Consider the following 25,261-nt stretch of genomic DNA (forward strand, 5'->3'; position numbering starts at 1 on the left):
GGCTATATGCAGATCTAGTATTGTGTTTAACTGGTAATTGCAAGTACAGGAGGGAGGGTAGAAGATTCAATTTAGCTATTTTATTGAAAGAATTTGTGTTTGTCAAAGAAATAAGTATGATTCTCAAGAGGCAAAAGTCCAATCAAGAATGCTCAGACCACCCTGATACATTTCATCCTATCCAAAGCAGTTTGGTCTCTGCAGAACTGAGGCTCCAATTGAGCCAAGCCTTGGTCACTATTCACAAGCAAGTTCTACATCTGTAGCAAAGGCCACAGGTAAAATGACTTGCTCTGTAATGAAAAAGGCCAAACACATCACATTTACCTTGAACTAAGAAAACACATATGGACAGTTATAAAAGTTCAGCTGATGTAATTCTGCTAGAACTCAAGAGACAAGAAAGAATTAATGAAAAAAAGTAATGTTAAATGGATGAACTGAAAAGGACAAAAGAAAGCTTTTATTCCAGGGTTAAAAAAATACCAGTCAGGATTACTGAGCAATAATGGAAGTACTGGATAAACAAAGACTTAATGTTGCATCCTTTCCTTAGGATTTTCACTTTAACCTCTTCAGTGATGGAATTTACCAATGAAAGCATTATCTTCTATTTAAATAACCAGGGAATAAAAAAGACTGCAAAGGCAAGTTCAGAAGTGTTAGAGTTGAGGCCACCTGAGCTTCTCAGCACAGTCCTGCATGGACTTGATGCAGGTCTGTGTTTCAGCTTCCTCCTCAGCCCCACTTACGCTTTTGCATACACACTTACCAACCTCTTTCACCAGGTTGCCAAATAACATCAAGGAAAGCACCAAGAAAACTGGTAAGACAAAGTCCAGTCCCTGGTGCCTTTCCCTGCTCTGTAACATTACACAGAAGAAGCAGAAGTGGCACCTCTAAAGCCAAGTGCTCAGCCCTTGCAGCCCAGCATCAGAAGCTTACCTCACTAAAATACATCTACACATCCCAACAAAACTACAGCAACCTCCAACAGTAGAAAAGCAACTGACTGCTTCAAGCTGAATTTAGGAAAGACTCTGATAGGAAGATGAAAAATTTCCTCCTATGATCTGCATATGCCCTTTTGCTTTTCCCAGGAAATCATCTGTTTCAAGCCAGACTACAGCTTTTGCTAAACAGTTGTTTCATTTACTGCCATGAGTCCACTTGGCAAATGGAGTTAATGCTGCCCTACTGTCTCCCAACATACTCTTTATTCTATAAATTGTATTGTATTTCCTAATAAAAGTCAAGAACAATATTAACAAAAGAGTAACCTATATTGGCTTTTAGTGGCTTACAAGATGTTCTGATTTGATACAGAGACATGTCACATGAGAGCAAAAAATCACATTGAAATTCTTATAATTTGAGGTATTCATTAAGCCACTTCTTGACATTTGCACCTCAACTCATTCACAGCTGTATTTTCAACTGGAGGAATAGAAAATTAATGAGAAGACAGATGATGATACTGAACACACTGGCAAAGTCACATAAGGACTATGAAACTGCTTCATGACAGTCACTGGCAAAGATTCAAGCAGCTCCCACAGTCTACACTCAGAAAAATAAAGAATGAAGTAGAACTTCATTAATCAAAAATGAAAAGGGAAAAGCATTTTTACAGAATAAAGCCACTAAAATGAGCAGAGAAAATAAATATTTTTTCCCTTTTTTTTTTCTCCCTTACAGTAATTCAGAAATATATAGCACAGTAAGTTCATCTCTCCCATCATTACCATGTAGCACTAAGACAGAAATGCAATTTGGGTGAAAAAACCCAATGTACTAGAACCACATCAGCTCCAAATATAAATTAAAGTTGCTTTTCTCAAACCAAGGACATCAAAAGTTAATTACCGCTGACCTGGAAATCTGGGAAATATCAGAGTTTGCAACTGTAGCCATATGTACTATCAGAGTATCATTGAGAAATCAAATAAACAGCCAGGAATCTTCTGCAAGTCTCCAACATTCTTCTCTTATGGTAGGAATAGATCACTATTCTACCCATTTGATATCTCATTCAATTGCATATCTATTCCTGGCCTCCATCCACACAACTCTCCATCCAAAATGTAGGCAAGTAGTCACCAAATTCACTCTGGAGTTGTACTCAGTAGGACAGACACAGGGTTATTCTTATCCTCCACAAAATGGTTATCTGAGCATCTTCTGCAGCTGAATGAAACAGAGAAGGTTTCCTTCACAGTTCTCACAGCTTCTCCCAAAATGGCTAAGGACTTTCACTTAAGGAATCACTAACAGCAAACTCCTAAATAAGCACAGATTTAAATTCTCAGATGATCACTATCAGTGTCAACTCAGCATTTGGAAGCATGATCTTACACGTGAACTTTCACAAGCACACGAGCTGCAGCAGATACGTAACTCTAAACCAAAGTTTAGAAATCCAGAAGAATTAATACATTCAATTTGAACAAGACCTAGATAACACTTGGTTGCTTGTAATATTGGAACTAGTGCCTTTTAAGCCTGCAGTGAGAACATCTGCTATGAATCAGTGGTCAGTACTGCAATCAAACATGTCTAACCAGAGCATAAGCCTACAGCCCAAAGGCATTCAGTATTTTCAGCATGCACAGTAGCATCTGGGAAAGTTGCACATTCAGTGCACTCCTACCCAAGGCTTAGAGAAGAAAAATTTAACTTGCTTGCTGTCAGACACAGGAGGTAGGAAAAAGTCTTGAACAAAAATAGCAGGGGTATAAATCTGACTTTCAAGGTCCAATGTTTGATTTGGTAGCAACAAAGTAAAACAAAGTAACTAGAGAGGAAAGAAAAAAATAAAAGGAGCACTAGCTGTCTCTGGCAAGTGAATGAAATCTAGGTCTCCTCAAACACTCTGTGTCCTGATTGTTTCCCCAAGTTCAGAGCATGACACCCTTCTTTCTGAAATGGTTTCAGCCGAAACACTGGCCTAGACATCACATCAAACACTTATCTCAGCTGCTCAAGCTTTATCTTTCAAGGGAACGGACAGCCATGAAGAGAATTACAAAAACATCTGGACTTGTGAAAGCTGGACCACAGCATGAACCTCACAGTTCAGCCTCACTCAAAGCACATTTGGCTCGCATGTCCTCTACCCAATAATCTCCTGTGAAGCATTACATTTAGGCTCCACAGTCAGATGAACTTCTGAACACTCAGTTCAGAAAGTTTATCCAGAAAAGCCTAGACAGAGTCATTAATCTGAGTTGCACAAGGACAGATTGCCAGCATCCCTGAAAACTGTGATTTGTATGTCAGACAAAGTTAAGGGAAAAGCCAAGATAAGGACAGTCAATTCAAATAAGATACAGGAGCTGCAACAAGACATTGTCCTTCACATGGCATGATTAACAAGTACCAAAGAGCACTTCTAAGCTGTTTAATACGCAAATATAAGCACCAGTTTTAAACAGCATAATATCCTAACAGGGGGACTATTATTCTCAGCTGGTTTTGACTAATAACAAAAAAGGTATACATAATTTTATGTTTCAAAGCATATAACTTTAGTCCCTTCTTACCCCAACCTGAAACATCACCTACTGGGAATGGCTGGGCCTGGAGCTGCCATGGTTTCTGTGGGTTCTTTCTGGGCTCTGTCTTTTCCTGGGTCTGCAGCAGGGTGAGATGGGATGGACAGCGGAAGCACAAGAGCCACAGTTTTTCTCTCTCTCCTTCCTGTTCAACAAGGAAAGCTATCCCTCAGTTGGACAGACATCACACATCTTGACATCTTATTACACATACCAATTCAGAGCAAGGTGAAGTTTGCAGCACAGTGCAAACACAGTACTAAACACAAGAGCAATAAACATAGAGCTCTCTAGGACATTTCTGAGCCTCCCTTATGAAATAGATGAGTTTTCTTCATACTTCTTCAATGAAGAAATTCAGTCTTGTTGCAGTGAAAGGGTTTACAAAAGATCAAGTCTTACTGCCTCAATTCCTAACCAATCCAAGCTTGAGTCATAAAATGCAAGCAGAACAAATACCAGTGCTTTTAAAACAGACCCAGGCAGTCTGATGGCTCACATGAGCCTGTCTCCCACCCTCCATATTAGCAGAACTCCAAAAGACACAGAGCAGTTGAACTGTTTTTCATCACTAAGTTTACTTTCCTATTGGTAATAATATTTATGGTTAACTTCATAGATAAAAAATCTGTGACTAAAATTCAGGGAAGGGTATCTCAGACCTATGCAACTTTCCCCCTGCTTTGTCAGACTAAAGAGACCACAACCCAACACAGAAGGCAGGCAACAACACACTTCAATTATGACATATCAATTAGTAAGAGAAAATTAATAGAGGGTTTCTTCCCCCTATAAACACAACATATCCATTTGGCACCCTAGAGATACTCCCACATCAGATCATGCACTAAGAATAGCTCTATTTCCAGATATAAGTTTTAGACGAGACAGAGGGAGAGTAGAAAATGTTTGAGGTGTTTTAAACGAAGTAAGTTACTACCACGAGCTCAGGAGTTAGTAAATCAGAAATGTGCTCAAGCTTTGCTGTTAGTGTCAGGCAGCAGGCTCTCTTTCAAACTGTGCAGGCAGAAGACAGGTGCTATGTTGGAAGGCAGCATGTTCCCCCTATCAACCTAAGAGGAAAGGCTGGCAAGCAAGATAAATAAAAAGTAATCCAAGCAAAGGTTTTGTCTTTTCTGGAAGACAATAAATATCCCCATCTTTTAAGTGTTAAGGGGTTTAACGTTATAAGAGCAATTCTTAGCCTTTCCATTGCACTTCATATATCATTATACACACTGTAAACCAAATTTCATCAAGTATCATGCTCGCTATGGTATGCCTTGGCTGCAGCTTGTGCATTACACACAGCCAAATGGAGAGTTACTGATCTAGTGAAGTGCCCCCAGCACAAAAGAATTTTTGATTTCTGGTTCAGTTTAATTGTAGATCATGCTTAGGTTCCAAAGGAAATTAGATTGGGAAGGATTTGCCCTGGGGTTCGATCATGCTGGTCAATCTCCACCCCCCCCAAAAAAAACCAACCCAGTTTCTAGCCCTGTTGGTTTACTTATGACTCTTTTGCCTTCTCCTTCCTGGAAGCATTCCTGATATCTTTCCCCAAATAACTCAACTGTTTGTTTAGCTGGGAAACTCTCCTAGTAGCGTGAAACAGTTTTTCTTCAGCTGGTGGGTGACATCATCTTAATGCCATTCACATGAGAAGAGAAGCACAAACTGCATCACCAACACGTGTCCAGGTCGTTTCCTTGCTGGGTAAGGGAAGAGTCCTGCAGGTTAATCCTTGTGTCGCACTAAGGCTCTTAATACTCCCACTGCACTTAGGAAAGGACCTATTTACCCTTTGGCTAGATGGTTGATTCCCACAGAAGTCTGATTCTGTGTCCTGCCTCCCAACATGGCTACCGTGTCCAATTAAGTAGAAGCCTTGTCATGAGGTGGGAGATAGAGAAGAAGGCAATGTTGTACCTGAGCCTAGTGTATGTCCAACGGAGTCAAAGGAAAGAACCACTGAATCTGTAACACAAGAGTACAAGTTCATTTTCCCCTTTTTTTCAGCACCATTTCTTGCTGTAACAGTTTTTTGTTCTTTTGCTGAAGTAATTCCTTGTGCTCCCTTCTGCCAGGAAGCAGAACAATTTCTTCACCAACCAGACAAAACAACAGGCATCTAGCAAAGGCAGAACAACAGAGTATGCAATAAATCACAGTGCCATTAACCAACAAAGTAGCTACAATTCATTGAAAAGAATTTCATTTTACGTCTAATAAGCTTGGTCAACTGAATGATAACATGCTTTGACTGCTGGACTAGAGAGCTTTTTCTTATCAGATGTGTTACCAATATTTTGTCCCCACTTAGGGGTCTCACCTGTTACGATCAGTTCTTCCCTGACATTGTTTGCTAAGCCAAGAATTTTGTGCTCCTTGCACTTCTCACCACGTTTCCCACATCTTTACTCACAGTAAAGATGCTCCTCAACTCAATGCATTTCAATTAATCAATGTTCTTTAACCTTTGTACTATTTGCAGCACATGTGCCAAACATCAAGAAAATATAACCTCTCCATTTGATACCTTTTTATTTATCCATCAGGAGATCACAACAGTCACAACAATCCATGACTGCAGTGACAACTCTTCCTCACCAGTTAATGCCTGACACTTTAGTCAGTGCTTCATGTGATGGGGCACCCTTTGCTTCAACTGTGATTTAAAGATCCTAGTTTTTATACATACAACATGACATTTGGCCACATAAAAACCCTTACTGCCTGCTTGCACTCAGCTCTCTCCATGATCCAGATCCCTTCACTAGTCATTCGTTTTCCTCATATACCACTCATCCAGACTAGAATCTGTTTGCAAAATTATTGGTAATAATTTGATATTCTGTTCCAACTGGAGCTGCAACATGGTATCATGCTCAATAATGGAGTTTTTCCCCCAGCTTTATCCTTATTTGAGACAAACCAACATTTATTTTGGTAGTAAGCCTCCTGGTTTGCCATCTATTTTCATGACAATCCTAAGTGAAGGAGAAAGCCTACTAAATTCTGCTCGCCTACCAGTGGAGCGCTCCCCTACTTGTGTTTCAGATGTGATCAAGTGATCACACACCCTTTCCAGCACCACAAAGGCTGCCAATGCACAAGCTTTCAGTGCAAGGCAAAAAGCTCAAGCACAAGAAGACTTTACCTGTTGAAAAGAGTTTAAGGTCCGGCTGCATCACTTGAAATTTGGGCAGGCTATAATCACAGGCATTGGCATTTACCATGTTAGAGCTGAAAATAACCTGACACAGGACTTGAGCCCTTGGCTTCTATATACTTTACATTATCCTCGTGCTTATTTTCCAGCTCTTAAAGATGCGATAAGAATGTGCTAATTTTCAAAATAAACACTGTTGTTTTAATAAAGGACTGTTAATTTGACTGAGTTTAAAAGAATTTTAAGAAAGGTCTGTGCTGTCTCTGATCCAGCATTATGGCAGTAACATTAAAAAAATTAAAAAGAAGCTATTACTAGTCTCAAAACTTACTCCAAGAAAAATAGAAATCCATCTGGACTTAACAACTGTATTTCCTCTTTTGGGAATAAAATTCAGGCATTATATTATTCTAAATAGCAAGGAGTTTAATTCATTTTAACTGCATTAGCTTCATTTGCCATCAATTCTAAAATATCTCTGTGGGGTTCTACTTTTAAAAAACTGTTGAGATTTTTATCAACATAAAGTATTGCTTAGTAGTTAATGTCAAATTTAAATGCTGTTAATTTTCCTGAAATACATTTTGTGTTCAAACACTGTTCATGAAATATTAGGACTTATCTAAGAATGGCTGAAAAGCACTGCAAGCACCAAATTAATAACATTATTGCAACCCACAAAAATAGTATAATGTTTAATTCCCTTAACTGAGAACATTATCTTCCTCATATAAAAAAATTTACAAGCAGAGTAAGCATGTGAGCTCCCTTTTCCAATCCAATCCTTCATGCTTCTATTAATTTCAACATCAAATTCATGGTGAACAACCTGTATTAGAGTCAACTCCCCCTCGACCTCCACAAGTAATTTCACAGAACATGGAATCTTTATTAAAACACTGTATTTATTTCTGGTATTACCACTTCAAAAGTGAAGAAACTATAAACCTGAAGAGAGCTGAGAAGATAATAATGTGCCACTTTTCTTCTACCCAAACAGCTACTCACATCCAGCCAAATTCAGGGCTACAGGTTATTTCTGTCAGAAGTTGATGGAGATAAGCATTTCTTTGATGCAAACCAGATTTATTTTCAAATACACTGAGTTCTGCTTCCACAAACATTAGAAGGAAAGTTTCTTTGCTTCTAGTTTCAAATCTCTTCCAGTCATCTCTCAGTTCAAAACCCACCTGACTTCCTAGGGTTTTTTTTTCCTGAGACAAGCAGCAGCTCAGTCTGTGCCCACTGCCTTTCCCCAAGCACTTGAGCCTGCTCTACCTTTCAAAGGCAATCTTCAAAGGCTTTATCTTTCAAAACTTATTAAGACACAATGTAAAACATACCCACTTATATGTGACCTTGCTTTAGGTGCCAGGAATTGTTCCCACCCAAAGGAACAGTCCCCAGCCTTTCAGATACCTGCTTCCATAAAGAAGCTCAAATGTTTTTCCTCCTGCCTTAACTGAAAGGCAGCCTTTATGCCCAAATTGTGAAATCTGACACACAGTAACTTGCCAATATGTACAGCTTAAGGCTGCACGCACCACAGTGCCAGTCTTTTACATCTGTTTTCATGTTAACTACAATCTTTTTTTCAGTGGATATAGCAGCTTAAAATAGAAATGGGAAAAAAAACCAAAACAAGATACGGCAAAATCCAAATGCAATTTTGGATCTCATCCAATCCATCAGAAGAAGCAAAGACAGCACAAGCACTCACTCAATTTAGAAGGTGCTCAGTGCCAGGAATAATGATGGTTGACACCTCACCAGCCAGACTGCAAAGTTGCTTTGGGTAACTTTGCATCAGCTTTGGGTTAATGTTGCATTGGGACCTATGCTCTGGGCTGCTTTCCCCTCACTCCCACCATCCAGTTAGAGCATCACAAATTGAACCAATACATGAATCTGCTCCACCATGCCCCTAAAAACAGTGCTGTGAAGGGCTACCTGAATGCACTCCGTCACAGCCCCTTTGGAGTGTGGAGAAGAGTTGTATCAGACCCTGTTTCCCTGCTGTGAAACCAACACAAGGATCCCATTTCATTAAGAAACCAGAAGCTCAAATATAGACTCTGCAGAGGCACTCAATGCTGCTCTAGGAACAAATTTAAATTCAGTTCCAACAATGAACCATACAGGACCCAGAGATAAATGTCCCTTTGAATGCACAATGGATTTGCACCATTCTGTCCTGTAGTAAAAATGAAAACAAACCACAAAAAAATCCACCTGCAAATCTGAGGTGACTATATTTATTGCTGCACTGACATCACAGTCCAGCTAAGCCATCCAGGTATGTGGACTGATTGTATTTCAAGGCAAGGGATGCACTTCAAGTTTTGCTGACCTTTCTCAGGGCCTGGATAACTGTGCACCACACTCCCCTGTCCCCAAGACAGGCAAATTAAATTATCCATCTTGCTGCATATATTGGGCACCTCAGCTCTAGGCATTTCTGGACACCAGACAAGTGTTTAACTGCTACTTGTAACAGATTGTTGTATCTTTTCTAGTACTCTAGTTTATGAACAGGAAAATAAAGATATGGATCTTCATAAATGAGTGATGATCCTGACCAGCAATCTGCATATTTGTAGGAGACAAATAAAGCCATGCTGAAAAGCATCTGAAGTTTCATATGCCATGCACACCACTAGATAAAGATTCAACCTGGGTACTGCACTGAAGAGATGTGTGGAAACAACTCTTAAAAGTCCAATTGTGTCAAGTCCTTAAAATCATGTAAGAGCAAACACATGGACTCATTAACAATACAAATACTGTCCTCAGTTTGGTTTCATTAATGAAGAAAATGGAATATACAAACTGAAAACATGCAGTGGCAACATGTAATGAGAACACTAAATATAATCCACATTTAAACAAGAACTGTGTATAAACTGAATGTTTACCTAAGTGATGTTTTGGAATTTCAGTTAAGACTTTTACAGTGAGACCCTCTGAGAAGCCACTAACTTTTTATTGGTTTTACAGATTCTCCCTGCAAGGATTTGTAGATATTTGTCTTAACCTATTAGAAACCAAAGAAGCCGAACCAATAACTTCTTTTATCCTTTTTTTTTTTTCTGCAGGGTGGGGGGGGAGGTTGGGTTTTTTTCCAAAAAGAAAAAAAATTGAAAAAAAAAAAAGCAAAACCAGACTTCAGCAATAAAGTAACTTCCCCAAGAAAAAAAAAAAAAAACAACATGATTGCGTGCTGCTTTGGAAGTGGTCCTGAGAAACCACAAACCATCAGTCCCACAGGAGTTTTAAGAGTTTAATAATAAAGGCTTAACACAGCCTCAATACCACATACCATTACAGCAATACACTCCACAGGCCAAGCCAAAAAGGGAATACGAGAATACATCACAACATAAGGCTGTGATTTGGCACATCCTCATTCAGACACTCAAGCTCTGAGGTCTGCATTGCTTTCTTGTATGCATAATCAATGTCTTTCATTCCATATCCCTGCTCTGCAGATACTCCAATGGATTCCTACAGAACTGCAACCTGTATTTAATAACATTTAAAGTAATTTATACCTCCAGAGGCTGATCAGAGACCAGAAATCCTGCAGAGCTCCATCAGCTGGACTGGGGATGGCAACTGCAGTAACATTAACTAACAAAATTTTGATTCAGAGTCAGAATGAAAAGATAAAAATGACTTCCTTCCTTTTCATTGCAGAATTAGAAGAACATCCATAAGGGCCTGTCATTCATCTGTCTCCCTTTTCCTGTAGAGTACTGAAAAGTATAGGATCAAAAATCCCAATAGCCATCAAAATTTATTTTCTATTTGAGATCAGTATTCTAGAACATGACATACCAGAGAAGGAACACTTAATGCATTAAACTCTTCATAAGTTGCTGACTAAGAGATCAATAATAGCAAAAACTATTCTTATGTTTCACCTAGTCAGGAAATGAAGCTCACAAAAGCAGTGCACTCTCAAAAAACATGCTACTGTTGGGATTCATTTAGCAAGAAAATTTGCCTTAAAACATCTCCTGCCCCAAAAAAAATATATTTTTAATAAGACTTACTCTTATTGTGACTATGCAACATATTGGACAATTCTTATATCCAAAGAAATGAAAGGAACTGAATCATTTCAGTTCTGTCTTACAGAGACCTCACTTAGGTATCTAAAGCATGAATATCCTTCCTCAGATTCAGTAAAACATAACTGCCTGCACTTAAAAATTACTTGACAGGGCTACCTTCACTTCCTAACACATTGTTTTATGTGCTGAAGATGGATTTAGGGAAGAGCTAAGTAATTTACTTTTTAATGACCAATGCAATCCTACTAACTTATGTATCCTACTTTTGCATTTATGTTGAGCTCCCCATTCCCCCAGCTTGGTTTATTTTGCTTTTACTTTCTTCTGTAGTGCCAAGGATTTTCCTACTTGACACCTTTTTCTGAACACGATGAGGTATCTCTACGTTAAGGGCACTGGTCACTACAATAACATCTTTTGTACCATAGTTCAAGGATGTTCCATGTTACTCATATTCATAATTTAAAACTCAAGGCACTAATTAAGACATCACCTAAACTCCACACAGGATCAGTGAAGGTCAAAGGAAACACATGCAAAACCACTCTCACTGGTAATCTCAGTTCCTACACACATACTCAGTCAAAAACAATCAGCAGTGCTCCCATGCTGAGACACCACAAGGAGTTATGATCTCAAGTGTGTTGTTTGAGCAGCATAATTCTACCATTTTCAATATCTAAGATGAGAAATTACATATAAAGATGACACATACAGAGCACAGGCACACTTCCTAATCACAGATGTGAGAGCTAATAGCAGCAAATAAACGGACAGCAAGTTTTGGCAGGCAAAACACATGCAGAGTTTCACTCCAGTGCTATTTGCAGCTGATAGGAGACCCAAGTTCAAAGTTCAAACTGAGTCCCTTCATGGGAAGGAAGAAGTCACTCAGCAACAGGACACATCTTCAGCAACAGGAAACATCTGATTGTAAAGAACATTTCCAATAAACTTTGGATTTAATAAATTGTCTTAAAACAAGGCTGCACTAAATTTGAATGCCTGTCCTGTGAGCTACCTGGCTACACTTATTTTGGAATGGAGATCTGGGATCAGGACAGTGCTTGTTTCACATAACATACCTGTGAGGGAAGATTCACCCTCATTTGAGAACACACAACATTGTGAGATACCATAAGAATGAAAATATTTCATTCTTAACTAAACAGTAATTCACTTATGCACCATGCAAATTAAAAAGTTCTGAATTGTTGCTCTAGCCAGTATCTCTTTAAACACCATCCCCATTTATAAAGCACATGGTACTAAAGAAGGCCCGTAGGTTGTCTCTCCATTTCTGTGGCTGGCCCAAAACACCCGTTTTACTGACAGCTGACTTCACAGCCAAGCTTAGATCTGAGCCCAAATTCTTCAGCCATCCACTCTGCCCAGACATCAAGTCCCTTTTGTGCTTCAGCCTGGAGCCAGCCAACTTCCAGAGCAAGAAACTTGACACAGAGAGCTGAGGCTCAGCACAAGCTCTGCTGCAGGGAGGGCAAGCACAGCTGGTTCAGAGTGAGTTTCTGCAAACTAAACCACTGCCAACAGGGATAATTTTGCTATAACCCAAGCAGCCCTGAACAAGTCCTTTGATTAAACTGTTTGTCATCTACAAAAATAAACAATCTGATTTTTTCCAAAGACCCTTGGATTGAGAGCTTGAGAGCTAAGAATGGATATAGCAAAGTATTATCGCTTGTCTGGAGAATTTAATGTGGCATCAAGGTCTACTGGTTACATTGTAAACAGAAAAGTCATTCTCTATCACCTCTCAATTTCCTGTCATTTAATTGAAAATACAGCTCTCTTAGTGATACTGAACTTGAGAGATGCAGTAATATTTCTTTAAGCAATTTTTATGAATTTTCATGGAACCTAACCAACCTTTTTACACTTGCTGTTTTGTGCATTGCTCCTTTTTCATCAGGACGTTTGTAATGAAGTGGTAAATGAACTGAATAAGAAACAACACTCATGTTCTGAACAGATGTATTTTTAAAATGGTCTGAGCATGCCAATTTTCTTTATTCTGCAATGAATGAGTGGAATGAAAAGATGTGGCGTCCTGAGCCAGCTGGCAAATGCTTCAGAAGGATATTACATTGCTATTGTCTTCAGCAGCGCCCAAATAACTGTTTGGTAGCAGGAAGGGCTGGTATGTTTTGCTCATAAGATCAGTATTTATTCGAATCTACTCCATAACTTTGCAGAGCCATGAGCAACATGGTGCTTCACTCTGAGCATCAGGGATGTGCAGCTCCTCCGTGTCTGTCACAGCTCCCCATTCCAGGGCAAAGCCAACAGCATCAGATTCTTACCTGGCACTTTCCAGAAGAGAGATGGACAGTTCTCAAAGACAAAGGAGAAGGGGAGACCAAGGTGCTGCAGGCATTCAATGGACATATATAGTTTGCTTTGAGGAACATAACTGTAGAGAAGGTACAGAACTACCATAAAGTCACAAAAACACCCAGGCCAAATTCTACCAATGAAGCTGGTATCCCTGAGGTTCTTTTCTTGACAATGAGAAATCCTTTAATTAATCCCAAATTCTCAGATTCTCAGTATTTTAGGGAGGTCATTATCTTCTAAGCCTCATATTTTGGTTTCAATTATTACTGCAGCACGAAGTCAGTCATACTCCCAAATTCCATAGAGGAACATAAAATAAATTACAAAACAGTACAATTTCTCACTTTGAAGATAACAATCTATGTTGCAAGACAGAAAACGGGTACTGGCAGTTGGGGAATTACACAGCACAGAGAAAATTAATTCTGTATTTTCATATTGCAAAAAAAAAAAAAATTGTTAGCACAGATACCATAAAACACAAAGCATTTATAATTAAAAATAAACTGCTTTACTCTTGTAGCACTTTTTCCAAATAGAAACATGGGCTTTTACCTTAACAAAACAGTCTAAGAGCTGCGTCTCAAACTTACGTGTACTCACACAACTGTCAGAGAACTCTGGAAGGCTGATGCACATTATTTTCTACTTTACATAAACAAAGATATCTACACGGAATTAATGACAATCAGGACAACAACTATTTGAATAGCCTGGTCTTGGTTTTATGCCTACTGGAGCCACTCAACTACTTTTTCCTCCCTTTCCCTCACATGGAAAAACCCTTTTCCTTCTCCAAACTAGCTCTCAGGAACCTCTCCTTTCTCAAGAGCAGAAGTACAAATACTTCCATCAGGAAACTCACATTCTTGAGATTGTTTGAAAAATTATCTACAACTTATGATATTTAGCCAGTGGTCAAAAGCTTCCCAAAACCTTAAAGTACAAAACATCTGGCCCAACTGCCACAATAACTGCCAACAAGGTCACATGGAGAGCTTTACAGTAAGATTTTTCATCTCTCCTGTCTCTGCCTGGAGCACAAACAAATCACAGGAAGGAGTAAACTACAAGATATGAGCATAAAACATCTCCTGCATACAAGTGTTTTAGAGGCATCTTGTCTAGAAAATAAACGTGCTTGAATTTCTTTTGCATTACAAGAAACTAGACCATTTATTAACATGAAAGGTGATGCTGAACAGAAAGTCTTCTGCATCAATTTTTTACTCATGTTTTTTGCAGTTTGGGGCCAGGGGGAAGTTTGTGGGAAACTGTTTAACTTTTAACAGCATCACCACAAATGATAACCCAGGGATGGACTACATACTGTCAGTAGTGCCTCATTTCCATGTGCAGAAATTGCAGGACAATGAAAAACTTATTGAAATAGCAGCTGCAGGAGTGGAAGTTGATCACCAGACACACCACCCAGCCCCTGGACAAATACAGCTGGAGACAATCTAAAGGAAAAGCGTTCCTCCTATCACACCACATAGAAAAATACAATGAATCCCTTTAAATTAGCACTTGGCAGAGGAACAAGCCAGTGAGAAATAAAAACCAAGACAAACACCAACAACAAAAAAACCCCACCCACCAAAAAAAGTATTAAAATAATTCCGAGGCACCCAGAAGGTTAAATAAGAAGAAACATTGGTTCCAATCTAGGATGAATGGAATTAAACTGCTGAGCACCTCTGAAGTGTTTCACAAAGCAAGCAAGCCTTTTTAAAAAAAAATAACTCATAATGTAGTTTCCAAGTCAGCAGCGACTAAAAGCATGGTCAAGCTGCCACTCCTCTAAGTGGGAAAAGGACAAAAAAAGATGCCAGTCTCACCTCCAGCTGCAAGAACTTTAACTGTCCATGGATATATTGTATCAAAAAGATAGTTGTCAGTAAGACTGAAGCTTCCAGTGACACAGAGCTTGTGTGGAAAACTGAAACAGGCAGTAAATTGCCAGAGAACTACACTGCATCCAAACAGTGGGTGACCCTATGTTTGGAAAAGCCTTTAAGTCTCTTGCATCTTTGCAACAAGCACACAAAATGCCTCTGGAAAACAAAACTAAACAAAAAAACCCACCCCAAAAATAGAAAGAAAAAGCCAATCTACATCAACGGACCACTTTAATGAAAACATCAAGACAAAGGATAAACTTGCTTAAGAACAGTAATCCAGCATCCAGCAGTAGCAGCATCACTGAAGCTTTTTTTTGTTTTTGTTGTTGAAGATCCTGTGGAACTGCCAACTCTATTTCACCAAAAGCTGAAACTTCAGAAATTGAGAGATGCCAAGAACAACTCCCTTTCTAATTCAATTTCCACAAAGAAAATCCACTGTAATCTCAGAAAGACAAAACTTCCACAGTGCTCCACAACAGACTCCTTTCCTTATTAGCATTTCCAGCCACCTGCTGAAGAATGCTTCCAGCCAGGATTTCACAGGCTCACTGGGATTCACAAATTTTAGAGTTTCACCAGTTCTGGATTACTCCACTAGCAGAACTCCTTATAAAAGGCAACAGTCATTTTATTAACCTTATTCTAAAACAGCTGCCTCATCTAACACAACTTCATTTGACTGGCAAAAGAACTAAACAGCTTGATGTTGGCAGGTCTGGGATCAATTCAGAAATTGAAAAAGACCTTTTCTTGGTTTGTGACAAGTCATCAATGTTGGCACCTTTTTGGCCCTAAGTTTGACTATGAAATTGCCTGAACAACTGAGCAGATGATAGGGAAAGAGAGGGGAGGACTAAGCGCAAGGAGACAGCAATGAGTAGGGCACTTAATAAATAAAGAATATTGTAGAAGCCTGAGACAGCAGTTGATAAAACACAAAGGCCTGCTGGTCACTCAGAAAAGGCAAACTATTTCTGAATGGCTTAAGCTATTGGGTTCAAAAGCCAGGGTTTGGTTGTAGCAGAAGAGGTTCTTCGGTTTTATGGGGTTTTTAAGCTGTAACAAAAGCATCTTTCTCAGGCTGGATAACCTTGACATTCCTTTTAAACCATACTAAAACAAACATGCACACCAATTCTCCCAAACCAAATCAAGAAATGGCAACACTAACCATAGTAGATGCTATTCAAGGCGACACACAAACCCCAGCATTTCAAGGCCAAGGACTCCATATGGAGAAACACAAGCCAAAAGCAGGATTTAGGGCCAACTTCAAAATTGCACATATGGAAGAGAACTGCAACCACCTTAAGATCCTCACTGCATCCGAGCAGCTCGTTATCACCAGGCCCAGGCCCAGGCCCACAACACTACAGAGAAGGAAATAAAGTTATCAGTTGCAGCAGAGCACTTTCCCACAGCTGGTTTTAATTAAGCTAATTTGGCAGTAGTGACTGACAGCAAGCAGAGCCTTCCCAAATCACTTTGCAAGCATTTTTGCCTGCATTTCACCATCTGTGATAACCAGGAATACTTGATACTAACTAGGATCTGTCTGAGGTACAGCATTTTAGAGCTGTGTACCCACTTGCCTTTAAAATCATCTGGTACAGCCCCTGCTTTCAGGTAACTGGAGCCACTGCTTGCAGATAATGGGGTGTTGAGAGAAGACACAGAACTTGAGGAAAGGTATTGGATAAATTCCACTGAGAAAACCACTCCTGAAAAAACAGATAGATCACTTGCCAGAATCCCATCATACCTTGGCCACACCCATGGTACATGAAGCTTATAAATGACCACATGGGTATTGAGCAGATTTTGGAGCTTTAACAAACAGAACACCCTATATAATTTCTAGGCTAGTTGTGTAGTTTTGTTTTGGGGTTGTTTTTTTTTTTTGGTGGATATGTGCAGGATAGGACAGATTTACCATGAAGAAATGCTTTGGGTTACACAATCATCTCGGAACAATCCAGGGTATGGCCAGACTGTGCAAACTGAAGCCCCATTAAGGGAATGGAAAAGAGTCTAGCAAGGGAGAAATTTTAATGACATCTAACTAGATTGAAATTCTTTTCTAAGGTAAATCTGTGACCAGCAATTGGAGTAGGAGACACTAATGGCATCAGTACCAGCACTGGTACATGAAACCAACATACATAAGGAACAGATGTATCAGTAAATATTAGATAAGAACATGACAAAAGAAAATACAGCCCTCTGCAGGAATACTTAGCACTTACCCTGACCTGCTCTGTCTGGTTCATTCAAGATATGAATATCCGACACAAACGCTAGTTCAGATTAAAACACACAACCTGGCCAACTCCAATAAATGCAGACTGCTGACACTAAAGCCAGGGAAGTTGCCAGGAACCAAGCCTTAGGTCACAACCAAGGCAAAGGAACAAAGGAAAGTAGCAGGATCCTAAGTTTGGGCTTCATGAAAGCAGAATTCAGGGACCAGCTTCAGAGAAACCCACAGGATATGGGCCTTGGGAGAAGAGTGGTGCAGGAGAGTTCACTCATTTTGAAGAATGACCCCCTCCATGGTCAAGAATCATGGAGCCAATGTGCAGAAATCAAGCAAAGGTACCAGGAGACCCACATGGATGAACAAGGAGTGTTTGACAATACAAAAACATAAAAAGAATACACACAAGAGGTATGAGCGAGGTCAGCTAAGTAGGGACAAATGTAGAGACACTGCTCTAGTGTGAAAAAACCCCTGGGAAGGCCAAATCCTGCCTGGAGCTGAAAATAGTCAGAGACAAGAAGCGCTTCTACAAGTAACTCAACAGTAAAAATAAGACTAGGGAAAACGTGGGCCTCCCACTGAGAAAAAAATATGGAAAAGGCTTGGAGAAATGGGCAGGCAGATCTCATGAAGTTCAGCAAAGAAAAATGCAAAGCCCTGCTCCCAGAGAGGAATAACTATGCCCTACAGGCTGGGTGCCAACCTACTGGAAAACAGCTTTGCCGAGAAGGACCTGGGAACCCGGGTGGAGCAGCTGAACTGAGCCAGCAACATGCCCTGGTCACAAAGGCTCCCAGGGCTGGGGGATCCTTCCCTTGGCTCAGCACCAGGGGGGCACTGCTGCATGGCTGGGACAGTGCTGGGCTCCCCTCTACAGAGAGACACATTGGAACAAGTCCAGCGAGCTAAGATGATTAAAGGATTGGAGCATCTGCCATGAGGGGAGGCTGAGAGAGATGGGATTGTTCAGCCTTGAGCAGAAAAGGCTCAGGAGGATCTTAGTAATGTAACCTGATGGGAAGGATTAAAGAAGGCAGAGATGGGCTCAGAGGTGAAGTGCCTAGTGAAAAGGCAATAGGCAATGGGAACAAACTGAAAAGCAGGAAATTCTGTTTAAACCTGAGAAAAAACACGTCTGTACTATGAAGGTGCCTCCTAGTCATAACTGTTTTGTGACTTTCTGAAACACCCTTGTTCTAAATAAGTATTGCTCTTAGGATTTTAGTGCAAGTACTGCCCCTCAATTGAGACTGCTTCAGAACAAATTAAATGCAGAGGAATTGGCCACAAAAAAAGACAAACCTTCCAGTCTGCTGGTAATACTATGCCAGGCAAAAGGCCTTAACAATGCATTAAAAATTGAGAACTGAATTTATCCCGAGTAGAGCACAGGACAAGTTAATAACCACAAGGTTAGGGTTCACTTATAAAGAATTTCCTCCCCAGTATGATGAAATATATTGTTAATAGCTACTATTTGAGTCCAGGAATGAAAATCCAACAATCCTGCTGAAGTCAAGATTATTATCCATAATAAACTGGATTTTACTACTGGCTTTCACAAAAGGAGCAGCTATGTGCAAATGTGCAAACTGGAGTGCTCTGGCCAGGAACTGAGTTAGCTCACAGGCTCTGGGCAGTTTCTCTACAGTTGTTCAATATACTCAACATGACAAATGTCCTGCACTGACAAATTCCCATCAAATTTTCCACCCATCAGAAGATTTCAAGCAGGTGGATTATTATTGCCCTGCATTTGCTAGTGAAAATTTAAATATTCTGATGCCACAGAAGACATAGCTTCCCATCACAGTCCCAAACAGCCCATTCCCCTATGTCTGCTCCTTTGAGCCATCACAAGGACTCGCCCAGCTGAAAGGTCAAACTGGCAAAATGCCTTTCCATTTTGGTCTTCTGCTGTTTTGGAATAGGCTGGAGTTTTTACCATGCCAGCAGTTGAGCAGAAGGTAAGCTGGCTCAAGTCAAGCTGTAGAAATAAGGGTTAGGGTTGAAGCACAAAGAATGTGAGTGATGTTTCAAAACACAATTATAGCCAGTGCTACAGTGTTTCCTGTAGCCAAAGCCCAAAAGCACACTAACACCTTTCTATCCACTCCTCCTCCACTGTAGCTCTATGCTTACCAGACAGATTCCTTCACTAAAAGCTACCCTACCATCCCAGAAACACGCAGAAGAATGAAGACAGACTGGGGAAACAGTTCTAGGGGCCTATGAATAATTTCTTTTCTCAAGCCTGCCTACATAAGATCTTCTCTCAATGGAATCACACTGTAGTACCTGTAAAATTATCCATGTGGACAAACCATGATGAGAGTTAGACTCAGCACATGAAGTGCTTCAGTGAGTTTGCTACTATATCTACCACATCTTGTACCTACAAGGGCTGTTTTCCAGCACCATGGCTTAGATCACTTTGCAAAGTAGAAAACTTCACTCACAAAGTAGTTCTTCTTGCCAACTTAATAAGCTCGTATCAGAATTCCATGGAATCACAGCATGTTTTGGATTGGAAAGGATCTTAAAAAGCATCCAGTTCCAACCCCCTGCCGTTGGCAGGGACACCTTCCACTAGACCAGGTTGCTCAAATCCCTGTCCAACCTGGCCTTGAAAACTTCCAGGAATGAGGCAGCCACAGATTCTCTGGGCAACCTTTTACAGTGCCTCACGACCCTCACAGTAAATAATTTCTTCATAATATTCAGTCTAAACTGACTCTCTAAGTTTGAAACCATTTCCATAAGAGTAAGTACATTACAGTAGAGTCAGAATACAGCAGTGACCAAACTGAAGGTGTCTCACTTCCATCAGGATTACCAATTCCAATTCCAAATTAACACCAACCTCAAGGCCACACAGGATCCTTTGGCAGCAAAGCAAAATTTAGGAAATTTTCACACCCTGTGTGGCCCAGCACATCACTGCAACTGCCCCCAGCACAGCTGTGCCATGACACCTGCTCACAGGGTGAGGGGAGAATAACTGAATAAACTGGATCACTGAAAAAGTATGGGATAAAAGTCACCAAAAATAGTCCTTAAAAATGCTACTATGTAGTCACTTGGAGCAGATTTACCACAAAAATCAACATACAGTGTAACTGTACTCTCAGAAACTTAGATTTGGAAAGCTCAGGTCCTTTCCACAGAACTGAAATGATCCCTGGCAAAGTGGTAACATTCCTTAAAAGCGTGTCTTAAATAACAGCCCACCTGTTGACATTCAAATAAAACACAACTCTGGCGAACAGCAGCCAGAAATTTTGCAAGAATGTGGTAAATAAAACACAGGAGGAGAGAGCAGGGATGTCCAACAAAAGAGATGGAATAATTGCAACTTTGTCCCAAACTTTTACTGTTATTTTTTATACTTTATCTCCAGAAGAAAAATTCTCTGGAAAGTTCAGCATAATCAACTCTTCAACCTAGACCAAAGAAGAAACAGTCCTTCCACAACACTGAAGGACAAACCAAATCAGAATATGCATCTTTGAAGTACTTTTTGTGACAGCAAAATGAAGGAGAAAACATTCCTACTTAATAGGGGGATTGTCCAAAAAACTACTTAGTAAATCCATAAATGGATGCTATGAAGATTACTTAGTCAGCAACAACTAAGTACTAACATGTCAACAGCTCCAATGAACAATATACGAGGAGCAAAAAAAATTCCAAGCTCTGTGTAAAATCCTCATTTTTCATCTTACATCAACAGTACCCTCTGCTGTTCCAAAGCTGCACTGCAGAAGGTGACATGCAGCCCTGACCATCAGGAACACTCAATTTTCATCAAAAGCACCTACCGGGCTTTATTCATTAATTATCTCACTTCCCATAAAGATGTTCCAAATGTGTTGATTTTTTCCTACTATGGAGCCAAACTTTGGGTTGGTTATGATGTTAATCTATTGTCCCAAGACCTTCCTCTATGAGTAGAAAAAGACAGTTTTAGCCTTAAAAATAAAATTAACAAAAAGAAAATAAATTGAAAGCTATCCTCCAAGGAAAACAAGACCCAATCAACACCACAGTAATATTTTCTTGATAATTTCAGTAAAGCCAAGAGGGGATTTTAGATTTTAAAATCATCCAACAGCCGCACATCAGAGAAATCCAAATATTCTACCACAAGGTTTTTCAAAAAGCAACTTGAAGGCTACTTCCCTCCTGGAAAATGGCCCCAAGGGTAACAACACAGGAAGACTCCTGTACTTCTGATATCCTGTGATAACCCACCATCCAGCCCCATGCTGGAAGAAGGATCATCACACTGCAGATCCAGCACACCAAGAGCAGAAACAGGGAGGTGAGGCACAGAGTTCTGTAGGTTTCTCCTGTGACAAAGATTCCAGACCCATCCATGCAGGGTCACTGTAAAGCCTCAGCAAAAGCCTTGAACCTAAGGAGACACCACCTTCACAGTGTCCAGCTGATGATCTTCATCAGCAGAGAAATTCAGAAATCTGGTGTACTACTATTCTTCTCCCCTCACGTGGAAGGCAAGGTGAGGGAGGATAAGCACAGATTGTATGAACACTGACAGTGCTGCAGGGGAAAAAATGCCCCCAAGTGTGATTTGAAGCACAGGCATCTCACCACAGGCAGCCTGTATGAACAAGCTCAAGGAGGAAAAGACATACAAGAGCAAGGAACGCTCTAACTGGATTACATGGTTAAGGTGACTGTGGCAAAATTGAGCTGTGAATGAATACATTGAAGTATAATCCAGAGCTGCACACCACCTGTCTTCAGTAAAAAAAAAAAAAAAAAGAATTCCCTCATTACAGAGAAGAAACAAACTTGTACAACTTGCAATAGAAAAGAAACCTCTACTGCCTGATCTCAAAAGCTTTTCAGGGCAGGGTGACACATGACAGAAAACGTCTACAGAGCTTAAAACCAAAAGAAACCCAACGAAACACATTGTCCTTAACTATATTGTCACAAAACACTTCTACCTACTTCAGTGTCTTCTTCTGAAGCGATGGGAGACAGCAGTCAGTTGCCTTTGACCAAAGGACACAACTTTGAAGCTTCAAAGATGGTTTCATGTCTTTCCATCAGCACAGAGTTATTAGAACCACATTTTCATACATTTCACAGCAACAGCAACACGACTTCCGAGTATGTGGCAAATATACAAGTATTTGATCTTGGCAAGGGAGCAAAGTACTTCCGAGGGGACTTAATGGTGTTGTAATGAGTTATAGTGAGCAGCAAGCTGATCTGAATTGGCACCACAACACTGAAACCCCAATGTCTTTGCACTGAAAAGCATGAACCAGAGCACAACTGCAAACCACATTTTTCTACTCCAGTCAGAGATTGAGCCTCCAAAGAAACATATGATGGAATACCACACTCTAAGAAACATATGCACAAGTTTTAGCATCTTTAGAGGTAACAATGATCATATTCTAAAAAGTTTTCTCCACTAGAAAGATTAGAAAGCTCAAATCTGAAGAAAATAAGACTGCAAGAAGCATATCAACTAATCTAAAATTCATAAACACATGTTGAGGAGAGGAAAAAAATTAAAACAAGAGAGGGTGAAAATCAGAAAAACTTGCAATTGACTTCCTCGTGGTCAAAGTTATTTAGAGTAGACATCAAGGAAAATATGTCTAGAGGGAAGAACAATTAAGCACTGGGACAGATTGTCCCAGTTTCCACTATTAGATTTTATAGAGTACTTATGACATATCTTGGCATAAAAAGATGTTAAAAATATTGTTTCTAAAGGCCCAGAGAAAGACCTCCTGTAGTTCTTTCCAACGCTATTTGCTACAATTTCCTATGAAGGGAAAAATTTTGAACAGCCATTATTAAAATATACTACTTCTAAAACAAGTAGTAATATCTAAGATCAGATAATCAAGAAAACAAACGGTACTAGAAATCAAGCATATTAATCCACACTTTAAAAAAGCATAGGATAATCAGTTTACAAATTAAATATTTAATCAAGTATCTTGGAAAGTACCTAAATGTTATACAGAGAGAAAGGAGGCTGCCTTGTACTTCCAGCTCACTCTCTCAATGCAAGATAATGGCATTGAGGTACATAACTATAAATAAATAAATATGAAAATAAGTTAAAAATAAATACTAATTATTTTTTCAAAACTTTAGTAATTACTTTGGAACATAACACCATCCCTTTCTTACCTACAGACTGACTGTTCAGGACTGCTGTTCTGACATCTTGCTGCTGCCAGTGCTTAAAAAAAAATTAAAACTAATTTTAAACCATTTTTTAACATTAGGACAGCAATAAGGAGGCTTCTGCTTTATGGCCAAAGAAACATTATTCTTCAATACAACCCAAGTCCTAAGATAGCTACAACCAATTGCCCAGAATCCATCTAGAAAACTGAGACTGGTTCCTTCCAGACCCTTCCAGTACTTTAAAAGAAGCCAAAACACATTTGCCTTGATGGAGAAAAAACATGGAAGAAAAGAGAAATTAAAAATCATTGACATGGATTTGCTCCTATCTTCAAGATGAAACTTGCAATATGCAAGCATCTCCACGTGTTTATAATCCTGTCAGAGCACAGCATCCAACATGCAATTGCAGGGGATTTATACCCCACGTGATTCCGTGTAACTGCATTCCCCAAACATTTTATTGGACTAGAAAGACATTCCAGAGATGAGACTTCACACTGTACAGGATGCAGGAAGGGAACCACCCAGCAATCAAGGCAAAATGAAGCCTTCTGGAAACATTCATCCCACTAAATCCCACTGGACACGGACAAAGGAAATACCACAAATAATGCTTTTTAATTAAGATGTGTTATAAAGTGCACACAGGCACACACCAGCAGGAACTGATACAGGATATTTTAAGATAAACAATCTTAGAAGAGGAATGTACTCACTTCTCAACTCCTACTGAAATAAATTATGGTATTTTTTATCTGTCAGTACCTTTGAAAATCTCACCTTTCAAGGACATTAAGTGGAGCTGTTACAAGGAAGAGACAACCAACACTGTTGGTGCAGTCACTGCAGGCAGAAAGGCAGACAATGTGTGCAAAGGCTAAAAGGACTCAAAAGGGAGATGAATCTGCAACATACAACACTATAGTAGCCACCAGCACACATCTGACTGCACAACTAATGAAATACCTCCAGTGTTCCTATACCACAGCACTTTGAATCAATGAAGCAATTCATGGGGAAGATTTAGAGAGCTTAGAGTGGATGCCTGACTGAAAAAATTACCTACCTCAAAACCAGTTTAGAAAACAACAGCTGTGCTACACCAGAAACTGCAGAACTTGACGAAAATTGAAGAAAGAAGTGCAGAAAGTTGAAACATGACCGAATAAGGAATACAAATGCTCAAAAGGATTGGAAAAACCAAACACAGGTATACACAGGAGACTTTAAGGACACTACTCCTTTTGGATGCAACACATTGCTGTGCCCAACTTCCTCTGAAACAGGTTGGCAACCCAAATTAATACTCACTTCAATAATGATCAAACCCATGTTCAACACTCCAAATATTTCCACATTTTCAGTCACAATCCAGACTTGCCTATCATTAATAGCTGGCAGCAGCAGCAGTAGTTAAAACGCAGCAGTGTTCACACCCAATCCAGCTATTTTCAGCAGCACTGCCTTGTCCAGAGGGAACCAATTACAACACGCATGGCCCCCCTTGCAACCACCATCCTCACACGAGTCCTGGCTTCTGATTACACAGCAGCCAGCAACAGCCATCCTCTTCCAAACACTTCTTTGTTATTCTGAGCTTACTAAACAGCTGTGTGTCAAACACTCAGAGCCTAAATTAGTCACATTGCACAAACAGCCACTGCCTTTCCTCACTGACCTTTTCATCTGTTGAGTTCTGAAATTTCATGGGACAGCCCTGATTACTTTGGTGATTACTTCTCACACTG

At 39.9% G+C, this 25,261-nt stretch overlaps 1 protein-coding gene across 9 annotated transcripts in view; it reads right to left on the bottom strand.

The window, feature by feature from the left end:
• Nucleotides 1–25,261, bottom strand: part of ST3GAL3 (ST3 beta-galactoside alpha-2,3-sialyltransferase 3) — a 174,181-nt gene that overhangs the window by 129,005 nt on the left and 19,915 nt on the right. For 6 of the 9 annotated variants that reach the window (XM_085067798.1, XM_085067797.1, XM_085067803.1 and 3 more), the window contains exons 3-4: nt 5,484–5,531; nt 3,565–3,699 (exon numbers count right to left, since the gene is read on the bottom strand). The exons of 2 other annotated variants lie outside the window; for them this stretch is intronic. In XM_085067798.1, coding sequence (XP_084923924.1) covers nt 3,565–3,699; nt 5,484–5,531 — 183 coding nt within the window. The remainder of the gene's footprint in view (nt 1–3,564; nt 3,700–5,483; nt 5,532–25,261) is intronic. One more of the 9 variants, XM_085067799.1, reaches the window with a different exon arrangement.

Source organism: Lichenostomus cassidix, chromosome 8, assembly GCF_008360975.1.
Source record: "Lichenostomus cassidix isolate B80296 chromosome 8, HeHo_3.0, whole genome shotgun sequence".
In the NCBI taxonomy this organism is placed as follows: Eukaryota; Metazoa; Chordata; class Aves; order Passeriformes; family Meliphagidae; genus Lichenostomus; species Lichenostomus cassidix.